This window comes from Python bivittatus, unplaced genomic scaffold (genome assembly GCF_059951505.1).
Source record: "Python bivittatus isolate LINGU-HERP-01145 unplaced genomic scaffold, Pbiv_v1 ctg000700_np1212, whole genome shotgun sequence".
NCBI classification, from domain to species: domain Eukaryota; kingdom Metazoa; phylum Chordata; class Lepidosauria; order Squamata; family Pythonidae; genus Python; species Python bivittatus.
In genome coordinates, this window is record NW_028277098.1 from 44,831,931 (window position 1) to 44,856,696 (window position 24,766).

General features: G+C 40.1%; 2 protein-coding genes across 2 annotated transcripts in view; both read left to right on the plus strand.

Annotated features, from left to right (window-relative positions):
- Positions 1-27: 27 nt before the first annotated feature.
- On the plus strand, positions 28-9,823 carry TXNDC12 (thioredoxin domain containing 12). The gene is made up of 7 exons (XM_025169612.2): positions 28-747; positions 2,561-2,621; positions 6,074-6,126; positions 7,031-7,104; positions 7,679-7,748; positions 7,855-7,938; positions 8,756-9,823. The coding sequence occupies exons 1-7, from the start codon at positions 654-656 to the stop codon at positions 8,833-8,835; spliced, it is 516 nt and encodes a 171-aa protein (XP_025025380.1). The 5' UTR covers positions 28-653; the 3' UTR covers positions 8,836-9,823.
- A 3,784-nt stretch (positions 9,824-13,607) lies between these two features.
- RAB3B (RAB3B, member RAS oncogene family) overlaps positions 13,608-24,766 on the plus strand; it is a 61,442-nt gene continuing 50,283 nt past the window's right edge. The window contains exons 1-2 of the mRNA XM_088153980.1: positions 13,608-13,758; positions 24,163-24,390. Coding sequence (XP_088010106.1) covers positions 24,163-24,390 — 228 coding nt within the window. The 5' untranslated portion in view covers positions 13,608-13,758. The remainder of the gene's footprint in view (positions 13,759-24,162; positions 24,391-24,766) is intronic.

A 24,766-nucleotide genomic window follows, 5' to 3' on the forward strand; every position in this document is an offset into this window, starting at 1 on the left:
GGTCGCTTTGTTGTTTTTAAGGTGCGTGAGCTCTTTGTTCCCTAGGGAGCAGAGAAGAAACTGCTTCCGTGGAAGCGGGACCGCCGTTCTTTGGATCGTTCCTTTCCATGCTCTGCATTCTATGACTCTTTCGTGGATACGAATAAAATGTCAAGCTTAGCTTCTGAAACTGGCTGCACAGCATCTCCTCCTCCCGTTCATCGCCCTACCCACGTACTAGGCAAGTAGGGACGAAAACCCCACCGAACCTAATGCGACGCGTGTTAGATAGCGCTTCAAATTAACTAGTCCCCGACCGTTTCGCGTAACATCTTAATCTCATTGCTGCCCTTCTTGAGGCCTTGACCCGAGTTTGGACCACATTCGAAGGAACAAATAAATATTTCCGATTTCAAAAAAAAAAAAGAATACTTGAGAAACAGCGGCAGGTCGAATCTGAAGCGATCTCTTCCTCCAGAGAGCTGGAGCACTCTCTCTTTTTGCATTTTTTCCCTTTAAATTTACCCCGGACCCAGATTGAATAAATCCCTCCCACCTCCGTCCCATAGCATCACTTCCTTTTTCGCGAAAGGGTTGGCTTGGACTGATCAGGTGAGGAGGGCGGCGGGTCGGCTGGCCGGAGTGTCAGCCCCGGAGAAGAGCCGCGCTGCACCATGAAGACTCAGCTCGCTGCGCTGTCGCCTCTCCTCCTCCCTTCCCTTTGCCAGTGGTTCGTTGCAGTTGCGGCTGGAGAAGCGCTTGGAAACGGTTAGAAACCATTTTTCCTGTTCTGTTTTTGTGATTCTGCTTTGGGGGGGAACAACCGAACTACCAAAAGTGTCTTCGCCGAGGGTCTGAAGAACTGCAAAACGTTTTTTAAGGTCTGGGTTCGTCGTGCAATTCTTATCGTTTAAGTTTCGGTCCCACGAAGTATCGAGAGCAAATTTGCTGCAGACCGTGAGTTGGTCGTTGAATGATTTGTAAGAATATATTCAACAGTTCGGGGATTTGCCAAATGTTTATGTTTCCAAAGTTCAGGTCAACAGTCTTTAATCTTATTCTGAAAAAAAAAACCCTATCCTAAAATGTAGTCTAGTGCACAATTTTGCATGTAGCTACTTAACCTTTCTCTACTAAATTATCTCTTAAAGTCAGTTAGATGTATTACTAGTTAAAGATAATAAGGTAGGTAATATGGCAGGTATTCTAATTTATCAGTTTATCCAATTTAATCTGGATTTCCTTGATCATGTCCTGCTTTGTCTGCAATTGTATCAGTGCTATTTAGAGGATGAACAAAATGAGGTGAGCAGACATGATTCTTATTTAAAATACAGAGCAGGAATAACTGGCCCCTAATGGCCACACCCCCACACCTTGAAGTGCCACTTATGTGCAAGTTAACTTTTTCAAATTTTAAGCAAGGAAAGAGAGATGAAATGACTGAGTTTCTACAACTACCCCATCAATTACTAACATTTGCTGACAAATTACTCCTTAGGATTTCAGCTGTCTGCTGAGTATAGATTGAAGTACCTGAACTATTTAAAAAAATTACTACTTTGGTTTTCCTGCTCCTTGATTATGATTTCTCAGAATTGTTTTTTTCTATTTGACTTTCATTTCAGAATAGGTTTACTTGCTTTGTAGAATAGAAACTAATGCACCACTATCCTCGTCAACAACATATTTACACAGTTTCTGTATTCAAGCATGAATGTGATACTTTTATATTTTCCTTCCCAAAGAAAGTAACATAATATTGCTTATTCTAAGTAAGGGAAGTTTTGTTCTTTGTATAGCTTTAGTTATTCTGCAATTATCTATCAAAGAATAAATGTTTTTACTCTATAAGCAAGACATGAAAAGTAATGATTAGAATATCTTTAAGCTGTTTTTAAATTATGCTTTGGGGTATTATGGAATTTTTGGTATAAGGAGCCAAAAAACTGAGTGTGATTGTAGCTGGCCATTGTAAAAATGGATAGGCTTGTTTTCAAAGTACTGAGCTCCAATAAAGCCTATGTTGGAAGCCCTAGTGTTTATAAATACTTTTCTACAAATGTATAGAAAGTGCGCTATATCATAAAATGATTCACTCAGTTTCAAATATCTGAAAATAGTAAGATGCATTGAAACTGTAATGCTATAGAAATATACCTGATGTAAGCCTGGTCGTACTAAAATAGGTTTGTTTGTTTTTTTAATGTGCATAGGGTCCAGTAAACAACTTTTTGTTATAAGGGGCTTTTAAAAACAAGCTCTCTTTTAATGTCAAAAATTATGTGATTTTTATAATATAATATACCTACAGAGCAGTGTTGAGGCAGTATGATTTTCTGTGGAATTTCAGTAGCCCAGTTCCAAAGGAATGGATGTAATGCAATTCACAGTGAAAATGTAAAATTGCTCACTCCAGACTAAGTTCATAAGATTTCACAGAGTCACTGAGGACTTTCGGAGGAATGCAATTTGTGCTTACCAATCTAAGTGATCTATTTCATTATACATGATGGATATTTTTACATACTGTAATGAATATTTTAAATCAGACAGTATATATTCAGTCTTTTCTTCCAAGGTTTTGGAGATCATATTCACTGGAGAACACTAGAAAATGGGAAAAAGGAGGCTGCAGCCAGGTATGTTATAATTTTAAATTGTAAACTCGTTTATGATTATTAAATTTTTATCCTGCCTTTTTTATATATAACTCAAGGTAGCAAACATACCTAATACTCCTGCCTTCTATTTTCCCAACAACAAACCTGTGAGGTGGGTTGGGCCGAGAGAGAGTGACTGGCCCAAAGTCACCTGCCCGGCTTTCATGCCTAAGGGAGGCCTAGAACTCACAGTCCTCTGGTTTCTAGGCCAGCAGCTTAGCCACAACACCAAACTGGCTCTCAGAGGTATGACTTCATAATGCATGCCTACTATGAGCCAACATTTTGAACTATTGTAATTTATTATTCAAAGATGCAGTTTGATTATATATATGTAGACAACACTATCTTGCCTGCACAAACTTGTTCTAGGTTGTGTCAGCTCTGAGCTAGGCATACAGAGCACTTCAACCACAACACTCAGACCTGGAAGGAATTTGGGGGGAAGGTGTCTATTGCTTAAGCTTTGGAGTGGAATCCAGCTGATGAATATCACGTTGTGCAATTATAGAAGTTTCTATTACTGCTGAATTGGTCATGCTCTCCTAGAGTCAAGAGGTCTGAGCAATGAGAAACTGTTACTCTCAAGAGTAGGAACCTTTATCAATGGAAAACAACTTATTCAATTTTACTGATTTTCCCCCTTTCCTGCTACAGTCCCTTGCACCATGTTGTGTCCCATTTGTGGACAGGAGTAGATGGAGGAGGTACGGAAGAGTGTAGAAGACAAAGGAAAAGCCTGTTCTAAGAAAAGGATGGGCTAATAGGAGAATGAGCTCCATTCCAGCCTATGAGATTTGGCATATTCTGTCATTTTTTTAAATAAATGAAATACTTTATTTTATATATAAGAACAACAAAACCTATTGTCTGGAAATACAACTACAATGAGGTGTCCTACTTTATATAAAATAGATTCTGTAACTAATATCCATGCTTGAAATTAAGTCTTTATTTATTAAATTTCTCCCCCACCCATCTCCCCCCAATGGGGGACTGGGTGGTTCACACAAAACATTAAAACCATAAATACATATAAATACATAAAACATCAAAATTTTAAAAACATTACTAAAAAAGAGGAAAAGGAGAGTCCAGGAAGATGAAGAATCTGGGGCTGAAGACAGCAGGCCTCTATGGGGCTAGCCATCCCCACGCTTGAAGTATTCCCTCCCCACCCCAGGCTAAGTGACAGAACGAGGTCTTCAAAGCCCTTCGGAAGGCCAGGAGTGAGGGGGCCAATTGCACCTCTGGGGGCAGAATGTTCCAAAGAGCAGGGGCTACCGCAGAAAAGGCCCACCTTCTGGACCCCGCTAATCGCTAACTTTTACTGAGAGGGTCCGAAGCATGCCCTCTCTGTGTGATTGGGTGGGATGGGTTGAAGTCATGGGGGAGAGGTGGTCCCTTAGGTAACCTGGTCCCTTAGGTAACCTGGTCCCATGCCACGTAGGGCTTTAAAGGTGATAACCAACACCTTGAATTGGACCCAGAAGCAAACTGGTACCCAATGCAGCTTGCAGAGCAATGGTCTTACATGGGCCCTTCTTGGGGCTCCAAAAATAGCCTGTGCGGCTGCATTCTGGACCAGCTATAGCTTCCAGATACTCTTTAAGGGTAGCCCCATGTAGAGCGCATTGCAGTAGTCTATCTGGAAGATAACAAGGGCATGAGTGACTGTTCGAAGGGCATCCTGATCCAGGAAAAGGTGTAACTGATGCACAACCCAGAGTTGTACAAAGGCCCTCCTTGCCATGGCTGCCACCTGCTCTTCAAGCAGGAGCCGTGAGTTTAGGAGGACCCTCAGATTACACACTGGGTCTGTCTGGGACAGTGCTACCCCATCCAGCACCAAAAATGACAAAGTTCCAGATAAGTCCTGAAGAAAGGAAGTGAACCAGCACAATACTTTGCCACCCACCCCCAATTCCCAGAGTCGTCCCAACAGGATACCGTGGTTGACAGTATTGAAAGCCACTGAGAGATCAAGGAGAGCAAGGATGGTTGCACTTCCACCATCCTGCTCCCGCCAGAGATCATCCATAAGTGCAACCAATACCATAACCAGGCCTGAAACCTGACTGGAAGGGGTCCAGATAATCCGTTTCCTCCAGAACATTTTGGAGCTGTGATGCCACCACTTTCTCAACCACCTTCCCCAAAAAGGGGAGGTGGGAGACTGGATGAAAATTGTCCAGTACAGTAGGATCCAGGGAGGGTTTCTTGAGGAGGGGGTGCACCAGCGCCTCCTTAAAGTCAGCTGGAAACACTCCCTTCTGCAAGGATGTATTAACCATCGCCTGGATCCAACCACGTCACCTCCCGAGCTGCTTTCACCAGCCAGGAGGGGCATGGGTCAAGATGGCAAGTGGTGGCCTTCACAGTCCCCAGGATCCTGTCCACTTCCTCAGGATCAACAGGATCACACTGTTCACAGATAACTGGATAAGAATGGTTCCCCGGTATCTCCCCAGACCTTGCCCCACTCTCAGAGTCTAACTTGGAACGAATCCGAGCGACTTTGTCCTGCAGATACTCGGAAAATTCCTCTGCACGGCCCTGCAAATGCACCCCCACATCCTCCTTGCCAAGGAGGAACTAGTGATTGTGAACAGGGCCGCCAGGCAACATTCTGCGGACACAATAAGGGCGGAGGAGTATTGGCGCTTCACCACTCTTATTACCACAATGTAGGCCTTGATAGCGGCTCTAACCTGTGTTCGGTTGGATTCGGTCAACGTCTCTTGACCCTTTTCAGCATCCTCAACTCCTCCGTAAACCACGGGGAGTGTCAGGGCCGGTGTGGCAAGAGAGGTCGCATAGGCGCGATCCTGTCCAAGGCCCCGGCCACCTCCCTATTCTAGGCAGCAGCCAAGGCCTCCGCTGGACCATGCAGCAGATCCACGGGAATATCCCCCAGCTCCCTCTGAAACCCTGATGGGTCCATCAGGCACCAGGGGCGGACCAATCGCAATGCTAAACCAGGATGTTTAACCATGTTGCAAAAGTGTGGCCCATTAACCCACTCATGGTATTCAAATAACTATTCTTTGAGTGCAGGCTTGTACAACATATGGGCCTAGAATTTTCTAAAAATAAATTCACTGCCGCCAAATGTTGCTGATGTGCAGGAAGGATCTGGCTCTCTGAAAAGCGCACTGCCGAAGACCTCCAGCACTTCCAGGCTTCACCAACACCCCAGCTCCATCACTGCCACCATTCCATTAGCCACTGAACAGCTGACTGTGCGCCAGTTATTCCTTTGCACCCTGTGATTACTTTTAATTTATCAGTGCAGCCCGTTCCTGTGAGTTGTGCAAGCCTGTTCTGGGGTATTTAAAATTACAGCTTTAACTACATGTTGAACTTGTAATTGAACTGCGTTGATAATTTCTTTAATTGTGTATTTCAGTGTTTTGTTTTGTTTTTTTTAGTGGATTGCCTCTCATGATAATCATTCATAAATCCTGGTGTGGTGCTTGCAAAGGTAAGATATCACAGGCAATGTTAGTGACATTTCATGGAATAATGGATAGAAAATATGTAATATTTGTGAAAACAGCATACTTTTACCATCAATATAATGTGTATATATCGCTTTCATATATAAACTCCTAAAACTGTTTAGTACACTGATGAACTAACCTTACTTCAGGCATTAATGGGAAAATAATATAGTATTAATTTCACTTATGCTTCCATTTTCAGTTTAAATATGACCATTTATTCTATCTCTGAATCAGTGTCAAGAAAGAAGTACAGTGGTACCTCTAGTTACGAACTTAATCCGTTCCGTGACTCTGGTTGCAACTCAAGTTGGTCTCAAGTCGAGGTAAATTTTCCCATAAGGTTCAATGTAAATACGGCTAATCCGCCCTCCGAATTTGGTCACACCCCGAGGTAAATTTCCCCCATAAGGTTCAATGTAAATACGGCTAAACAGTTCTGAAACATATGCATTTTATTTTTAAACCTCAAAAACCTTCCAAACGCTACAAAAACCTTCCAAACGCCACAAAACACACCACAAGCCTCACCGAACATCTCCTTGCTACCGTGATCTCGCCCACAGGAAGCCGCGACCGCGTGGCAGCAGGGAAAATGGCCGCGGATCCGGTTTGTAAGTAGAGGCAAGTTCGTAAGTAGAGGTAAATTTTTGGGGCCGGAGCTGGTCGTATCTCGAAAATTTCGTAAGTAGGGGCGTTCGTAAGTAGAGGTACCACTGTATTGGCATTTATGTAAATTATGATCAGATATAATCATAGACTGCAGCCCTGAATTAGACACAACTAACTATCAGTACTGGATTCAGTAGGATATCCAACAGTCTGAATCCAACCCTGCCATATTTGCTTCTTTATTGATTAATTTTCCCTTCTATATTTTATTAGCTTTAAAACCAAAGTTTGCTGAATCGAAAGAAATCTCTGAGCTTGCCCATAATTTTGTGATGGTTAACCTTGAGGTAAGTTAGATAGTTAGAATACTGAAATGAACAATTCTTCCTTTGAATGCTATTTATGATAAAATTGATGTAGCAGAAAACATAGCTGTAAAATATTTGTTTCTGAAAAGAAAATCATTTATTTTTGCATTGTGCAGTCTGAAAAGTATTGAATACATGAAAAGTATCGAATACATTTTATACACTGCCATTTGTATAAAGAAATAGTACTGATAAATATAAGGAGGATGTCATCTGTTCTTCAGTTCAAGGTGCTTTTGTTTTCAAAATCAAGATTAACTAAGGAATTATTTTAAGAACAGAAAGAATTGACTTACACTAAGACAAACCTTTTTTTCTTTTAGGCAGGTATTGTCTGTATTGACAGCACCAAGTCTCCCTGGGTTTAAAAATGGGGTTTTTTTCCCAACCCTGTCTGAAGACATTGTACTTGAATCTGGAACATATTACTTGCAAAGTATTGCTATACTGTTGTATGGTCCTTCTGATTTTGATATACAGTAAGTGATTAAGGGGGATTCATGCAGAAATAAAACTAATATGTGTGTTTTTTTACTTTATATTTTATTTGCAGGATGAAGAAGAACCTAAGGATGAAGCTTTTAGCCCTGATGGGGGTTATATTCCTAGAATTCTTTTCATGGGTAGGATGTAAATATAGTAGTTCATTCATTTGTGTGAAGGAGAAAAGAATACCGTTAAAATGCTATCCTCACTTGGACGTTTTGACTGATCTCTTCTTTTATGCAGATCCCAGTGGAAAGGTCCATCCAGAGATCATAAATGAGAAAGGAAATCCCAACTACAAGTATTTTTATACTAGTGCTGACCAAGGTATGTATGAATTGGATCTAAATTGGGTTTTGAATTAAAACAACCCTATCCTTGGTAGCAACATGCATTTTATTAAAGGAGACTTGAATTACAGTACCAAACTAGATTGACTTCTAATGAGGGGGTGAAGAAGTCAGAGCTTGTACTCTGAGGATCTTATATTAAGGGTTCAACATTTCTTAAGGAAAAAAAAAATGCCTTGAACAAATATTGACAATTGGCATTCAAAAAGCTACATAGTACCTCGAGGGATCTTGGTACATTCCAGGACTCCTTACCGTGACATCCTCAAAATGCCATTTGTGAACTTTAACTATGGCATCTAATGCACCATGCAAGATTGGAGCCAGAAGTGGACATCAGGAAAAGTTGTTGGGTACATATTCTCCCTTCTACAGTTTAGCAAAACAGTAAATTGATTTTTTTTTAAAAATAGGTGGGATCTATTTTGTATAGGCTCAGCATCTAAATTTAGATATGAGTTCTATAAAATAAAAGACTGGATATAAATTTAATAAATGAATGTGGCTGTAATTTTACACAACTGCCTTTTAACACACATCACTTTCAGAAATAAATCAAGCACTTTCAAAGTATGGGAAAATGTTGACAAAAGAAACCAGGTCATCAAGAAAAAGATTTGGATAGGAGCCGCAATAGGAAAATATTATGTGGATGATGTTGCTACTTTAAATATTGCTCATATTTATGTGTGTATTTTCTGCAGTAGCTTATGAAAAATACCATAACTTTGCAGTCAGTTATATTAATTGCATTGAACCAAATACTAAGAATCTCTTGTGTTTTACTATTACAGTCATCCAAGGGATGAAGGAAGCCCAAGAGAAGCTAACAGGGGATGCTTTCAAGAAAAAACATATTGGAGATGAATTATAATACACTGAAGATCTATTTTGTATAGGCTCAGCATCTAAATTTAGATATGACCCTTTATCTTCCCTAACTTTTTTCATATAAAAATTGTTGGTGCTCTGAAAAAAAATACTATTGATATTAGACCAAATGCTATCTAATTTTCACACAATGAATTCAAATAAATCAGTATGTCCTCCCTTGTTTACACTGAAATGGATGTTTATAGGAGAAAAAATGGCTAGACTACTTTAACAAATAAATGCTTCAACCTTAACTGCATGATAAATCAGGGTTTCAATGGAATTCAAAGCCAAATTATAGGAACGTATATATGATTATGTTGAGGGCATTAATCGTAAAGATCTTTTTTAATATTATCTTACTAATAAAACTTGTTCATTTTGGTAAATTTTGAGAAAAGGATATGTTGTTTTTTTCTCTTCAACATGAGCTTAATCCAGCATTTCTCGTCCTGGTAGTGCTATGCGTATCTAGGATACAACTCCCATAATTCATGCTGGCTGGAGTTGTGGCTCACATGTAAATTGCCAGATTGAGGAAGATTAAATTAGAACCACATCTGTGAGCCTCAAGAAATCAAATATATTAAATGGATAAATCTGCTATGAAGACTATCCTAACAATGCAATCCTATGCATGTCTACTCAGAAGTAAGAGGTATTGAATTCCATAGGGTTTTTTCCCAAGTACATTAGTATGGGATTATGGTATATATAGGCTTGTTTTCCTGCTTGCTCCAGGAGCAGAATGAAACAAATACTAATTATACAATTATGTGTACTTTTTCCTGACAGAATTGCCTGTTACTCCTTTTGCTTGATTTAGACAAACTTTGCTTTTATGTATTTGTGCTTTCATCTTTCAAGTTTTTCATTAATGGAAGAAAATCTCTCTCACTGAATGTTTATGGTGGTTGCCTTATTTCAGCATGCTGTACTGTATTTTTGTACCAGTGGACAGTGAACAATAAATTTTATTTTTAATTTTTGTTTATTTTCCCTTTCATTTTGAGAAGAGGAAATTCTTTGCAGGGTATGAGTTACATTACTGGGGAATAGCCTGTCCTGTATTTCTTTAAAGGTTATGCATAGTGATATCTGTAGTTTTAAAAACAGTTTTCTATTCAGTAGTGAAGATGCTAATGCAAAATTCTCAACACTAAAGGACTTTTCTTCAGTGAAATATAGAGAACAAGTCTAAAACTTTAGTTCTTGTCATGAAGGTTAACCATACTACTAGTGAGAGTAGAATGGTATTGAAAGGGTAGTTAGTATATGATTATATGAATGGGGCACTTAATTATTTGAATATAAGAGAGAAATATACTATGTGCTAGCTAGAATCTAGTGCCATCACTCAGCTTTCTCCAGCTATTCTGACTTCCTGCTTGATGGGTTTCTTGTGGTATGTAACAAGGGCTGTAGAAGTTAAGGTGGGAGAATATTTTGATTATGTGTCATCCGTTCGGTGTTGACTCTTAGGGACCACATAGACAGACCTCCTCCAAAGACCATGCTATTTGGATCTCGCATAAAAGGTGAATGAAGCAAGGTGAATGAGCAATAAAGATCTTACCAGGGAACATCCCTTGTTAACATAGTTAATTTACCTGTGCATTTTCTTCACTCAGAGTTAGGCTTCAAAATTAACATTTTGCAACTGTTAATTTTGATATCTGGAGCTCCTCTCAAATTAGCCTAATTGAGTACCATTTTAAGGTAGTTTAAAAGGTCATTGACATTGTTTTGTGTGTGCTACCTGCCTAAATTTGAAAATAGAATTCATTTTGTACACACTGTGAATGCAGAGGTTTTTCCCCCACTCAGCACTTAACTAAGATCTGAATCTGATGCATTTAATAACATTTCTTCTATGTCCAATTTGTCATTTCATTGTTTCACACAAAGTCTTCTGTAGCTTAGCAGACTTCTATATATTGGGGAATAAGATGAATTTTTTTGTCAAATGTGATTTTGCTGACAAAGTACATGTATTTCAGAGTATCCTGAAATATAATTTGAGCTCAACTACCTTTCTGAAGGGTGTGGAATGTTTGCTTTGTCTGAGCTGAAATTGACATATTTTCCTTTAAGTAGCAGTTCTGTCAATTAGGTTCATGTAATACACTAACCACAGAGTCAGTTTGGTGTAATGGTTTAAAGCATCAGGTTGGAAACCAGAAGACTGAGTTCCAGTCCTGCCTTAGGCATTAAACCAGCTGGGTGACTTTGGGCCAGTTGCTCGCTCTCAGGAATCAAGCAATGGCAAACCACATGCAAAAATGTTGCCAGGAAAACCGCAGTGACCAGCCCAGGCAGTTGCCAGGAATCAACCCTGACATGAAGGGGGGAAAAAACCACCACTAAACAAAACAAACCACATTAGTGTGAAGTTTGTATTCAGGTCACCAGTGGTATGATTGCAAGAATATAAACTTATGTAAGTGAATGGAATCTTGAACTCTTGGTTTTGGTATGTGTAGTAAATATTTCTAGAATAGGTTTACTCAAGCCAGACCAAATAATAAATTTTAAAAACAGCTGGCTTAAAACATAGTAAATCAGTCATGGCTGGAGCCAGATATGTAGCTTATCTCTACTTTGATGGACTAATTGATATAAAAAAGAATCCTTGGGGGTCTGCTTAAAAACTAAAAAAGAAGGGGCTAGTGGAGCGTTGGGGAAGGAAACTCTCATATGTAGCCCAGCACTGAAAAACATCCTGGTTTGTCAGCCTTAGTGATAGGCCTGAAAAGAGAAGTATGGCATACTGAACCACAAACCAGCCAACCACATTTTATCCTAACATGTTGATTAATGTATGGCTTATTGTGCCATATGAACCCAGAAAATTGATCTAATGTAACAAGCCACGATTAAGTTAATCATGGTTAATCATGCCATGCAAGCACATTGTAAAGCCAATATTACCGGGAAGCTTTTAAGGATGGAAATAGGCATTGAAACAGGTCCAAAGCCATTCAGGACAAAAAAATTCACTTGCCACCAGATGGCGCACTTAACTTTGAACATTGGTTACTGTATACATTTTAAGGAGCAAATCTATTTTCTGTGTCTCAGTTAACTGTAAATGTTTCAAAGAAGTTCATTTATTAACTCAGTACAACATGGACACTTTCCTGGTTTGTTTCATCTACTCTGGTTTTTCATTATAGTACCATCCAGATCCAGAGGTTCAAATAGGTAAACAGAACTAAGGATTAAGGGACAGAGTGCTTTTAAGCACATTCTGAGTACAAGAAACAGCTCAGAAGTCACAAAACACAAACACGAAAAACTACTACTACTTTTGGGCCAAGCATTCCTCCTCTGCAACCTAATTTGGATGGGAAAAACTTTCAAATTGTTTCTGTTGTTAGATGGGCATATTAGAAATCCTTGCCAAGATGTTGCAAATATCTTAACAGATCTCTGAGAGATCTCAAGTCAACCAGATTAGTAGATTTCTTTAACAACATTTGCAATAAAGAAAAAGGCACATGCATGAATGTGACACATGGTGGGAGAGGTATTATATTTGTGTATATTTTGTGTATTCTGGGCTGTGCACTTCCCTCATTTGAAAAGTCACATCCTCTTGTTTTAGAAGCCTTTATGTTGAGGTTTACATCTCAGAAGACCGACGGGAATAACTATGCGCCTTTGCATCTGCTCAAAACAACTGAGTTGTTTCACTATGTAAAAGCTATGAGGTTACCTTAAGCAAGAAAATCAAATCCATGTGAAATAAATGGGAAACTGGAAAACTGATGGGACCTTATAATTGTGTTCTCACGAGACATGTGTAAAATTAAAAACAGAACATGGCCCATCCAGTTGTAGGGGTAGACAGTGCACCCCAGTTTGCGTGGTTATCAGATGTAGGGATGCAAAGCCAATGACAGTTGACGGTGAGAGGAAAGACTGAGGGCTGTGTTTCAGGGCTAAGACATTTTCTTATCTGTGGTTATGCAGAAGAACCCTAATCACTCCTACTGAGTGTGGATTGTGACTTGAACAGGCATTGGTGGAAGAGCACATCAGTTTTACTGCCCTGTTCGATGCGAGATATCTTTGAAGCAGTTGCCCCTGGCTAGCCACCACAACAGCCTAGGAATCCACAGAGACAGAAGACAAAAATCTCTCTGGTATTGCTTGCAGAGTGCATTACTTATTGCAATGCACCCCAAATTCTTGTTGCTGGAGTCCAGCCTGCACCCCCTGCTGAATTCCATACTCCCTCAGATTTGGCAGCCCAGCAAATCTGAGGACCCAGGCCTCAAATTCACCCAGATGGTTCTAAAGAGGAAAGGGAAATATCGGGTGTACACTCAGAAGGTATTTGTATTAACTTAATTGCTATTTGACAGTGTAACCTGTTTGTTTCCTCATACTGGAGCTGTGCTAAAAGGAGGAGAAAGGTTTCTAGCTCGAGAGCTAAATCGCAGGCCACCGATGCGAGGGTTACACCTGAAAAGGAATTCTTCCCCCGGTTAACGCATTGATTACTCAGCCTGCTTTTCGGACTCGGCGGGACTCGTTGAATCCGAAAGGAACCGCACGGGCTGGGCTCGCCCTACAGGCTCAAATGAAACAGGGCAGTCTGGGGTTCATTATGTGGTGGGACCACAAGCCCTGTGAGAAAATGACAACTTGAGGAGCGCGCTGGCCCCAGAAAGGCCCTGTTTATTTCTCCCGCTGAGGAGGAGAGCGGGGGCGGCCTGCAGTAGCTCCGCCCTGACGGCCGTCTCCTTCGCGGAGGAGCTGCTGAATGTGTTGCTAAGCTGGACACACGCTCTCCTCTGTCCAGACGTCTATCTGGCTCGCCTCCGACGGAACCTCCAACCCGCGCCGCCGCCGCCGCGCCTTGCTGGTCTCGGCTCTTCGCTTCGGGCGAGGAGCGGCTCCATCACCTGCGCCCAAGGTAAGAGCGCGCCGCGGTCCCCTCCCACCAAACTTTCTCCGAGGTAGGGAGGCTGTCTGCGCCGTTTCTGCCCACCGCGATCGGCCGGCAAGACCAGGAATTAGTCGCGTGTCACAGTGTGAACGCACAGCACGGAAATAGCTGAAGAGGCAGCAGCAGATAGCTCGCCTAATGATGATAGGAAATTGGGGACGGGCCAGTCTTTCTCAAGACCCGTTGTGGCTAAGGGGAAGTTCTCTTGCATTAGCCCAGGGAGCTGTGCTCAGTGCTGAACCCTGAAAAGAGCTGGGTAATAGGAGTGCCTCTGAGGACATGTAGAGTGCCTCAAAGCTACTTACTTCCTCTTTCCGAAATGGCAGGGGGGCATGGATCTTTCTGGTTTAAATATTTGATTTCCAGAACCTGGGTTGTATTCTAGGCTCATTCTGTAGCGAGATTAAATATTGGGCTTCCTGAAGATGGTGATGTCAAATTAAGAGGAGCCTTGAAATTCCCTCCTTATTTAGTAGCCCTCTAAGTAGGCTTAGTGTAGAGTGAAGTGCAGCCAACAGATTAAGAAGTTAGTACATTGTCAACAGTATCCAGCGGATTATAGTATCTTAATGCTTCATTTTTCTACTTTGTTTCCCAGTCAACAGCAACCACAATAAAAGGTGGCTTTCTCTGATTGTTGTCGTCCAACCTCTCTGGAGGGTACCAGATTATGTGAAGGGATTGTGCTTTGCCAATTTAATTGCCATTTTAGAATCAGTCTTCTATAATTTGATGCCCCTCAGACTTACTGGATAACCTAGACTGTGGCCATTGAAAAAGGCTGATAAGAAGACTGGAAAGCACCAGGTTGGAGAAGATTATTTTAATTTTTACGTAGGCTGTTTTGGCTGATACAGCCAGCATCATCAGTATTTGTAATATTATATTCATCATTCAGATCTCTGTTGGTTCTTGATTTCTAAAAATGAATGAGTGAATCACCCCTGGATTTCATTTCAAAAAAGGAAAAGTGGAGCACTACATTTGAAATAATGGATTGTTATGATTCCTAATAATCGCTTCTCCATGTTTTGAATGGGGTCTCACTTGTTTTTCAAAATAGGTTACGTATGCAGTGCAGAAACTTTAACTCTATTCATAAATTACATTGTACACCTTAATGCTTTGTGTAAATATGCAAAGTTCAGTGAAAAAGCAAGAAGTACTACGCATATGCTAAACAGCATTAATGAGAATTGATCCCAAGAGTAAAATATGAGTTGACATCCTGAAATAATGCATAGGAGGTTTGCCATATTAAAACTGAAATGACAGACTTCCTGAAGCAGGGAAGACTGCTTTGCAGAATTCTGAAACAAAGGGTATGTGTATTAATATTAATATAAGGCTCTGTATACAATTCAATATGTCTGACTGTAGCAGATTTGAAATTTCCTGAGAATGGGCTGCTTATGAGAGAAGAGCAAACCAGTGGAAAATGGAAGCCTCCCAGCATCTCAAGTGAAGAGGAATATGAAGAATGTAGTACAGTAGATTAGCACAATATCATCAGATTACAGTGAATGGCTGTAGCAATCTCTCTCTTGTTTTTTCCCCCAGGCAAGGACCTAGCTGGCCAACCAGGGCCTTTAAAAGGTATTCCTGGTAACCACCATGATTTGCACCTTATGAATAGTACTGAGTGCAGGAGAATATTACCCTGTCTGGCAGAAATCCCACATTTCCATCCAGAGCAGTGGATTTCTACACTCACAGTAATGCTATTTATCTGGATTAACCCTCAGCTTGTTGACTTTCACTTATCCCACAATCACACACACATACCTGATCTAATTTTCCACTTCCTCCCTGGGACTAGGTGGAGAGACAGAGAGAGATTGATAAATGACACTTTTTGTATAGACACGTTGATGACACTTCAGCGGAAACCTCTGCATGGCCTCTTCCAATGCAGTTTATGTGGATGAAAAGGAACAAAGGCAAAATAAGACCTGAAGGTCAATGTCCATACAGTACAACAGACTCTTCCTGCCATAACACTAAGTTTCTCAATAATTTCCTGGCTAAGTTACTCAGGAGAATAAGATGGCTGATGATATCAATATCACGTACATCTTATATAGTTGTTTCAATACATGTTCTAGATACATTCATAATAGTTTATAACTGGAATATTTTATAACACTAAACGTATATGTTAGCACCATTCTATCAAAGTATTGGATTGGATCTAGAATGATGTAGAGAAGAACACCATTAACTGGACTGTTCCCCTCCCAACCCAGCAGAAAGAGGAAGGAGATCTTCCCTATGTTCCCCTTCAGCCTGCTCTGCTGCCTAGAAATCTGCTCTGTGCAACTGGGGGAACTTCTGCATCAAAGGCAGAAGGGAAGGAAATAGACAAAAACTAGGTCTCTGCCTTTGCCTAACTGAAACGTCCAGCAGAGCTGAGTCACTTCCATAAATTCAACAGCAGATCTGGATCTAATCCATTATGCTCTACAATCAAAACACATATCTGAAACGTACTACTTTCAGCATTATTATGTGCATTGAATGGCTTCACAAGTTGCACTGTGCTATAATATGGTTTAATTGGTTTTGGCTTGTCATATTGTGCAAACCCAGCCAATTTGTATTAAACTATCATAGGGTTTATTTGATTTACAGTGCAGCACAATATGGGAATTTCACCAATAGACAAAAAGCCATGGTTAAGTTGTGATTTGTTCAGTAAAACGTGGTTAAAGAAATAATGGATTAGGACATATGTGAACTCAGTACAGAAAAGGAACCTCAGCAGAATTCTTCTCTTATACTTCTCCTCTGTTGCTTGCCACTCCCATTTGTGACTCATTGGTAGATGTAGCTTGGCAGTACCTCTGTGTAAGAGAGATCCTTTCTGGACATTGAATCTCTGTGGTTTTATGTTGGGAGAAAGAAGCATATTAAAAAAAACTCTTTGCCAATGTCTCAGTGCAAAGGGCATAATGGAAGAGGAGGATGACTGGACAAGCATGGAAAATGGATAAATGAGAAGAATCTGAAAAGGCAGATACAGGTTTCTAACTTCTTATTGTCAATGCCTACTGATAGAAGATTTCTTCCACAGCTTCTAAAAAACTGTTGGCCATACTGGCCCAAAATTATGAAAGCTGGAATCCCTCTGGAGGGCACGAGGTTGAGGAAGACTAGAGCCATGTTACTCAAAGATTTTACTGTAGGTGGATCAGGAGTGTGCAGCCTGGTGTTGCCCAAATGTTTTAGATGACAATTCCCAAAATTTCTTGCTATAGGTTGCTCTCACTTGGGCTAGTGGGGATATCTAAAACATCTGGTGGGCATCAGGTTCCCTATTCCTGGATCTGATGTTGGAATGTTCTTCCACATGGTTGTCAGAATTGAAGTTAGGGAAATCAAAATGTTAGGGGAAACCACTTGTCTTCAGTGGGGGGCATTCAGAGATAGAATCTGATGGTACTTGAAACTATACATCTGATATTCTATTTTTGTATCCTTAAAATTGATTTCAGTCACAATATGCCAATTAAATTCCAATTATTCCTGGTCGCACATTATGTAAATGAAGACCTTAGAGTTGTCTCATTTTCCCAAACACAAAAACCTAAAAATCAGAGATTCTATCAGATACTGTGCTAGAAAAACTTAGCAGGAACAAATTATGGATATCACTAAAAGAGAAGGTACTTATCTTAAATAGGTTTTCACAAAATGCCTTCTGTAGTGCATGCAGTTAGCTACAGAGAGTTCCGTTATCAAAAGGAACTGTGAGGATTCTTTCCATCATACCTTCTAATTCCCTGGGATGTTCTCTACTATTGCAGTTTACCTTTGTTATTGGGGGCAGGGGACACACCTGTAAACAAAGCCCTGGGCTGCAAACATGCATAGTGGTCGTTTTTCTAAAACAAAACAGAACCAAAAAACCAAAAATAGAACCCAAAGGCATTCTTGCTCATAAAGAATATTCTAGAGCACTTTGCTTATAGCATACTAGCTTTCCATTGATCATAATTATTAAAAGAATTTGGAGTGAGATACAGCAGGGAAGTGTGCCAAGCCAAAGTATCTGCAGGTATATCGGTTCTCCTGGGTACCATGTTGCCTATCCCTGGCATGGGATTCATTGACTGACTTTGGTCGCTTGTCTTCACGAACTGTTAGAGTAACTATACAGTAATTCATAATAAAGAGTTAAATTGGATTACCATAAATGGTGGGTAATCCAATTGGCTAATAGGTCTGTCTGGCAATTGTACCAAGGCTATAATTGATGTCTCTAAGCTTGGTTATAAAGAAACATGTGGGTCACCATGTAGAAAACCATTTCCATATGTCTGAATGGGATGCAGACATTTTTGTTGTGTAAGCAATTCCTCCAAGGGTCTCCTGCAAAGATGAGACTATTTCAAGAATCTCTTCAGGGAGCAAAAATGTTGATGGCTTCTGCACATATATTTAGAAGTATTACTTTTTATTTTAGTATCCACCCATGCATCTCTTTATGTGAAATTCTTTCAAAATATTTGATAGGCAACTTCCTACAGAAGGCATCCTCCAAATGGGTTACTTGACCCTGTGTTAAAGATGGGGCATAGTATTTTTGTTGATTAGCATCCAGGCTAGCTAAAATGCAGTGCTAACCTTTATTAGTGGATTCTTTCTCTTAAGAAACAGTGAGGCTTAAGGATATTGGAATAATTGAAGTGTGTGTATGTATGTGTGTATATATGTATATGTGTGTGTGTGTATGTGTGTGTATATATATATGTGTGTGTGTGTGTGTATATATATATATATATTTTAAGAAATTAATCCATATAGGTAGTTCTGATTTCCATCACTTATTTATCTTGCTTCTTGGGAAAAAAGGGCTCCCAGATTAATTTATGTACAATCATGATTGCAAGGTAGTCTTGTAGTCTGAAGACATGAAGAAACAGAAAAAGAAGGGATGGGAAAAGATGAGCTTAGGTACTTGTATAAGAAACCAGCTGATTACAATCTAAACTTCAGGAGGAAGAAGAATCTGATACAGCTGGTTTTTCAGCAGAGATAACCCTGATTCCTACCTAATCTCCTGCCATAGCCTGATGAAATATTCCCTATCTTACCCAACAGCATCTTCTACGGAAATCCCAGTAATTGCTAAAATCTTCCAAAATGCAGAATCCTAAGATGATGTATTACCATCATGACTGAAAGATAGAAAATGAAATTATACACTGATGCTTCTCAACTGTACACCATTCTAGGGTCAGCCTTCCCAAAATGGGCCAATTAGTTTTTATGCAGACTGTGAGGTAATTAAGTACACTCCATCTAGTCATGAGCTCTGTAGGAGAGAATCATAAGGCTCACCACATACTCACCTGCCCTCACACCTTTGAAGTGATTGTGTTTATCATCCCCTTGTAGGTGCAAGCATTGTCTCAATAAATAAACTTAACCAAAGCCAAAATAGGATTTATGGGCTTCATTTCATTCCCAGCTCTGGTTTGGCTCTGACCTCTCTACTATTGCTTTTCTGGCTTCTACACGATTAGGTGGATGTGAAGAGTGAAAGTGCTTTATTTGTTTAGAGTAAGAGAAATGTGTTGTCATGTTGGAGATGGTACCCTCAGCGTAATTTGTTTATATTAGCTGTCGTCTTTTACAGGAATGCTAGATGTCAAATGTATAATGATTTTTATGACTTATAGTTGTACCACAAATAGTCTGATCAGTAGTTTATTTCTCTGATAACTTTTTAAAAGCTGAAATGTATGTACATCTAATGAAACAGCTCTTATAAGCCGGTAATTAGGAGGTTATTCTGTGTGCCGAATCTGAATAGGGGAAATGAAGGGCAGATCTGCACTTTTTGTTTGCCCCACTGCCAGGACTGGCCACCCATTGCTTCTTGAGTGCAGGAACAGATGATGTCATCCACCCACTTCTAGCCAATCACAAATGCATCCACTGCCTGTGTTTTAAAACTCTGGTTCAGAACTGCTGCTTTCCATCCTAAGTCTTCGTAAGCCCTTCCAAGTGGATGGTTTGTATCACAGTTTTTCTGATCTACTGACAACCCCAGGTCGAGTTGGCTACTGGCACATGCCCTCCCCTCCAGCAGCTCCTATGTTCTCTACCAGTCAACAGCAGCCATTTTAAAAATTATCTTGTGTTTGATCCAACAATGGCCCATTAAATCAGTAATTTTTCCTCACCCTCTATTTTCCTGTCCTCTCTAGAAGCTCATTGCTCTAGTCAACCCTGACATCTCCCAGTGAGATGCTTTTGGTTGCTCCCAGGCTAAGCGTACTCCCCTTGCTTTCCCATCTCTTCCACAGTATTGCAAAGCTTCATTTCCCACCCCCCAACACAGGCAGGTTGGAACAAAGCTGAAAGTTTCAGTGCATGTTTCTTTCCTTCTGCACAACTGAACTATCAGTTCTTCCCTTCCACAAACTTTCAGTGGGCCTACAACAAAAGTAGGAATAAAGAACATCTTTGTTTTAGTCTCTGTAGTGTAGGAGCAATGATAGTACAATGAAGTGGTGGGGGGAATAAGAAAGGGTTTGCACTGCTGTCAAAAGAGAGAACCTGGGAAGGGTGTATGAATGAAGGTGGCCATGTGTGCAAGCAACTGGGAAAGCAAAAGAAAAAAAAACCAAGGACTAATGAGGAGGGAACATTAGCTAAAAAAGGATAGGCAAGCCCAGGGAGATGTGACCTCACAGAGGCCAGCTATCAAGGTTTGCCTTCCCTGCATACAACAGATGAGAAGGCAAAAGGCAGGGAGTGACCAATCAGGGCCTACAGTGGCTGTAATCGAGACCGGGCCCCAAACCTGGCCTCATTATCAACCAACTGCAATCCAGAATGAAATTATTAAAATTGGCTTCAGGAGCAGCACACAAGAGAAGCAGAGTAAGCTGCCTTGTAGAGTTGGCCAAAGAATGATGTGAAGGACCGTTGCAGTATTTGTGACTGTCAACCTTGTAGCCCCTCTAGACCTTCTGTTTCTCTGCCAAAAGTGGTGCCCATAGGAACCAAGAATAAAATATAACTCCAAAGCTACAGATTTATGAGTAATTCTTTACCACCCACTAGTTAAACCTGAGATCAGCCAACAAATAAAACATTTTTTTGCCCAATAACAGCAGGACAACATAGAGGAAGGAAACCTGGCCTTTATTAGCAGGGAGTGCCACAATCTTGAATCAAGCCCTAAGAAGGGGCTTTCATTTGCACTTCTATGAAGTGTGCCTCACCTGTCTCTGACTGGCTCTGCCTGCTCCACCAGGGCCAGCAGAGTGGGCATGTTCCAGGTCACTTCTATTATGGAGTGTCATCTGGTGGGACATAGAGTCACCTGCCCTACAGAACTGTGTCTGTCTGAAAATCCAGATGGCCCTGACCTTTCGTAAAGCATTACGGAGCAGGTTGATCCCCCAGGCTTTCAGGGTAGGAGGTTAAGTAAACTCTATCAGTTGATCTGTTTGGTTGCAGTCCTAGGATTAGAAGTAGAATGTTCTTAAATCTCACACATATGTTAATGTTTATTTTGTTGTTTCTGGTTATTATTTATATTGTGGTTTTGTTTCAGTTTTAATCCTTGCTCACCACCTAGGGACACTGTATTGTGAGATGGGCAGCTATGTACATTGTTAAAATGAAACACAACACAACAAAATAAATATTCTTAATTCCATGCAGACTATTATGCATGGTTCCAAGCATGATAGATTCTATGTATTTGACTAGCTGTCATTTGAAGTAATTGTTGCCAGTCAGGAAGCAATACTATATTAAAAAGCAGACCTTCTAGTTATATCCTTGTTATAAGTAATTTGCAATAATGCATAAGCATTGTGTGACTTTCTTCCTGCACTTTTAGCATATGTTTGCCAAAATGATCTGTTTAAGAACTCATTGCACAACACTGTTCTATTATACTGGTATTTACCTATATAGAATATTTATATCCCACCTTTCCATGAAAAATTCAAGATGGATAAATTCCTAAGAGATTCCCTGCCACTTTCATCTATTTTTTGCTTTTATCATTACAGTGCTAAGAAAATTGGGGCTTTTTCCTAAAAGAAAAAATGTTCACATTATACACCTTGCAGGGTCCTCTTGCAGTGAAACTGATTTATTTTTATTTATTTAATTGATTTGTAAAGCTGCTCATCTCAGCAAGTGACATAGCAAAGGAGAAGCCACTGTTGTCAGATCTAGTGAATTTCTCAATGGGGAAATGTACAAGGAGCAATTAAGGAAAAAAATGCCAGGATTAAATTGACTAGATAATAGAAAGTACCACTTTACAGGGGAACTGCTTCCTTCAGTCATAACAAAGATTCCCAAATGGGTCTAGTATAAGTTTTTTGGTACCTGACATTTCCACTATCAAATTTTGCAGGTGATAATTTTTTTCTTGTATTAATGAGAAGACTTCTCATATCTTTCTGTTTTAGGGAAAAGAGTATCAAAATATAACAACACTAATATGATAACAGGGTCACGATGGTAGATTCACATAGCGGCATATCTGTCACATTGAGGACAGACACACAAGTAGCCATCTATCACTTTCATTACTGTTCAGTAAACAATACAGTAATTAACACAATCTGGAAGCCAGGTGGCCCCATCTAGTCTTGGCAAAGATTAGGCTTTTTTTTTCTTTTTCCTTGTAAAATGTTTGCGAATCACATAATTTTAATAATAAGACTCAGTTTGTTCAGTTCATATAAGCGCCGAACGTAGGCAGGATTAATCATCTTTGAAATGTGTTAGCTATTCATAAATAAATCTAGTGGCAGGGTGAATGTGGCATATACGGAAAAGAGTAAGCCCCATTTCTAAGGCACTCACAGCTGATCTGGATATATTTTTATAAATACATGGCATCAGCTTTTGCACAGAAGGTGGGTTGGATCCAAACACTGGCATTCTTAGAGTTAGACTTGCTGAAATCAATGGGGCCTCTGTCTAAATTAAGGTTCTGCTGATTTAAAGGGATCTACCCTAAGTATCTGTCAGCCGTACAAGGTAGACCAGATCAGGAAACAGACTCAACAGGAAGACTAGAACTTTACTTTATTGAGATAGCCTATAGTAACAGAATCTTGCAAGTCTGATTGTGCTTTTCTTTCCCTCCCTCTTATACCCTAGTGAGTTAGGAAGAGTCATCTTAAATCCCCTCTTAACACTATCTGCTTTCCTTGGACTTAAGGAATGCTTCTGTCCTTTTTGTTTATATAACAGTTTCTGAATATCTGCTTCAAGGCCCTCTCCATAGCTATCTACAGTATCCCAGCAAAAAAAAAAAAAAAAGACAAATCATGTCCGTTTTACTGCCAAGAAAAAAACATGGATACATCTATGCAGTCACAGCACGAGTCCAGAAGGTCTTTTACCTTTTCCTTTGAGACCAGAACCTGCAGTATTGGATCATCTACATACATATTTGATTGATACATCTAAGCAGAAATAAATAGCTGACTTTATTTATTGTTAGCTCATGGCAGCATTCATATCACTTTATCCTTTCCCACAGTAATAACTCTGGGAATAAATTCAGAGAAGAGAGATTGTTGTTGTTGTTCAGCCGTTAAGTCGTGTCCCACTCTTCATGACCCCATGAACCATATCGCACCAGGCCTTCCTGTCCTTCACTGCCTCCCTGAGTTTGCTCAGTTTCATGCTCATTGCTTCAGTGATGCTATCTAACCATCTCATCCTCTGCTGTCCTCTTCTCCTTTTGCCTTCAATCTTTCCCAGCATCAGGGTCTTTTCCAAAGAGTCCTCTCTTCGCATTAGGTGACCAAAGTATCTGAGCTTGAGCTTCAGTATCAGTCCTTCCAATGAGCAATCAGGGTTGATTTCCTTTAAGATTAAGATTTAAGAAGAGAGATTGACTAGTCCCAAATCACCCAGTAAGCTTCCATGGCTGAGTATGGATTTAAGTCTGGATCTCCCTGATCCAGGTCCATAATCCTAGCCACTATCCCATACTGACTTACTTAACGGTCTGTGAGTTTGTGTGCTTACAAGTCATGTTCTAGATCAGGTTCTGTATGTGTGAAAAAGCCTGTAACTCCTCTTGATAGAGTCATGAGTCTTGCTCTTTATATGTAAGTTCTGGACTGGACTATGAACTCCTGAACAGATTATTTCCCCAAACTGGTGCCATCCAGATGTGCTGGACTAGGACTATTGGGAGATGAATTCCACAGACATGCAGAGTGTCAAGTTGGAGAAGGCTAGAATATATACTCAGCACTATCAAGCAGTCCTGAATGCTGTGGGAAATAGGATATCAAAGAGGATCACAAAGACCTTACTTTGTGCTTAAATTCAGAGTCCTTAAAAATGATGCTGTTGTTTTCTTTATAGATGGCTTCTGTAACAGATGCCAGATTTGGACACAAGGATGTTTCGGACCAGAACTTTGACTATATGTTCAAACTCCTGATCATTGGCAACAGTAGTGTGGGCAAAACTTCCTTCCTCTTCAGATATGCTGATGATACTTTCACACCTGCCTTTGTCAGTACAGTGGGAATTGACTTCAAAGTGAAGACTGTTTACAGGAATGACAAGAGGGTAAAACTGCAGATTTGGGTGAGTACCAATGATTCTCAAATAATTTACTTTGTGAACAGATATAAAGGGACCAGTATAATTTCCAGATCATTCCTTGATTGTGGTTCATAAGGCATTTTTGCTTGTCTGTGTTTAATTTCAACAGAAGGCTGAAGCAATGTTTGTCACTTGTTATTGCAGAGGATGGGCAACCTTTAAATATAAAGGAATTGCACTTGTTTAATCTCTACCTCAGGTAGTGGAGCAAATAAGAGTTGTTTTTGTGTATCATCTATGTGTGGTAGATTTATATTATCTAAGAAGGCCTCTGTATCCTCATTCAATATATTCTCTGGCTTGCTATATAATTCTGAATAAAATTTTAAAAATTGACAATTTATATCCCTTGAAGTTT